The 1,370-nt window shown below is 47.3% G+C and overlaps 1 protein-coding gene across 1 annotated transcript in view; it reads left to right on the top strand.

Annotated features, from left to right (window-relative positions):
- BU25DRAFT_368079 (vegetative incompatibility protein HET-E-1) overlaps positions 1–481 on the top strand; it is a 4,395-nt gene extending 3,914 nt beyond the window's left edge. The window contains exon 5 of the mRNA XM_033703884.1: positions 38–481. Coding sequence (XP_033561434.1) covers positions 38–400 — 363 coding nt within the window. The 3' untranslated portion in view covers positions 401–481. The remainder of the gene's footprint in view (positions 1–37) is intronic.
- Positions 482–1,370: the final 889 nt, after the last annotated feature.

The following is a 1,370-nucleotide window of genomic DNA, read 5'->3' as shown; positions in this document are numbered from 1 at the left end:
GTATGTCAGCGCGGTGGCCTTCTCGCCAGACGGGCAGCTGATCGCGTCGGCATCTTGGGACGGCACAGTACGGTTGTGGGAGGCGGCGACAGGGACGTGTCGCAGCACGCTCGAAAGACTTCCCAAGGATATTAGACGTATCGATTTCTCGCCAGATGGCCAGGTGCTACACACGAACGAAGGCGATATTCCTCTGCCTCAAACCTCTGTTGTCACATCGCTCTTAAGGCCGCAGCCGCAGTCCTTCTATATCCTAGTGCAGGACCAGTGGATATTGCGCAACCAGCAACGCTTCCTGTGGCTTCCGCCGGAGTATCGATCAAGGTCAACCGCAGTACGCAAGGACATAGCCTGTCTAGGGCTTATATCTGGTCGTGTGGTTCTGCTCAGGATTTCCTAGCGTCGTGTATTAATCGAATTGCTTTACTATAAGCACAGTGCGTGCTTTACAGCGTGGGTATAAATAGTCACGATATAATACAGGTCTTGTCGTCAGTAATTTCCTTTGAGAACGACCTTCGCGTTCGAGTTTATCCGCTCGGACCGCCCGCTAGAGCTAAGCCATAGCCCTAACAACCGCTAGAAATAGATTGCGAAGACGATTACATGAAATTTGCAGGGCCGCTTAGCGCGAGCCGAGGTACTGATCACGACTGTGATCTTGCATCAACATGGGGGTTGCAGGCGCTATGAGGCTGGACGTAGCTCACCGCGCTATCACAAGGTTCCTAGGACATAACCGCAATATTCTAGAATTTTTAAGACACTACAAGCTTCTGTATAGTATCGTAGTAAAGCAACACTATTATATATTTGAGGGAACTCAAGTGTTGAAATGTGGGTTAGGTTCAAGAAAAAAGTTGAGGTTCTTTTGGTAGAGCTTGATAGAGGTAACTTTGCCAAGTATAACGGTACCTTCCACTAAGCTGTAGGTGCTGTGGTTGTAGCGCTATTCGCGGTCAAAGATATGGGGGTTGGTGGTGTAGTTCCTGTTATGGTAAGGTTGCTCCAAATGAATGAGCAAATGGGGGTAAGGGTTAGGAAAAAAGTTGTGGATATTTTCATTTAGTATTGTGGACCAAAGCTCTAAGAGTTCAGATCTGCCCTTATCTTGTCAATAGGTGTTGTGGTTGTGGAGTTATTGTTGTTTAAAGTGTATGGGTTGGTAGTCAATAGCCCAATCAGGTAAGGCTTGTTATCCAGGCGCACTAACCCAAAACGTATTTAATCAGCAATCCAACCAACACCGCACATTGCACCTGCACCTGCACTCAATAACAGTCACTGAGGCTGGCAATACATTGTTTGAGTTAGTAAAAGACATGTAGCATCTTGAGGAGCATATATTTCTTGACTGTGGGCCATGTCTT

Source organism: Macroventuria anomochaeta, assembly GCF_010093625.1.
Source record: "Macroventuria anomochaeta strain CBS 525.71 unplaced genomic scaffold BU25scaffold_17, whole genome shotgun sequence".
Lineage (NCBI taxonomy): Eukaryota > Fungi > Ascomycota > Dothideomycetes > Pleosporales > Didymellaceae > Macroventuria > Macroventuria anomochaeta.
This window is presented reverse-complemented; position numbering and strand designations above follow the sequence as displayed.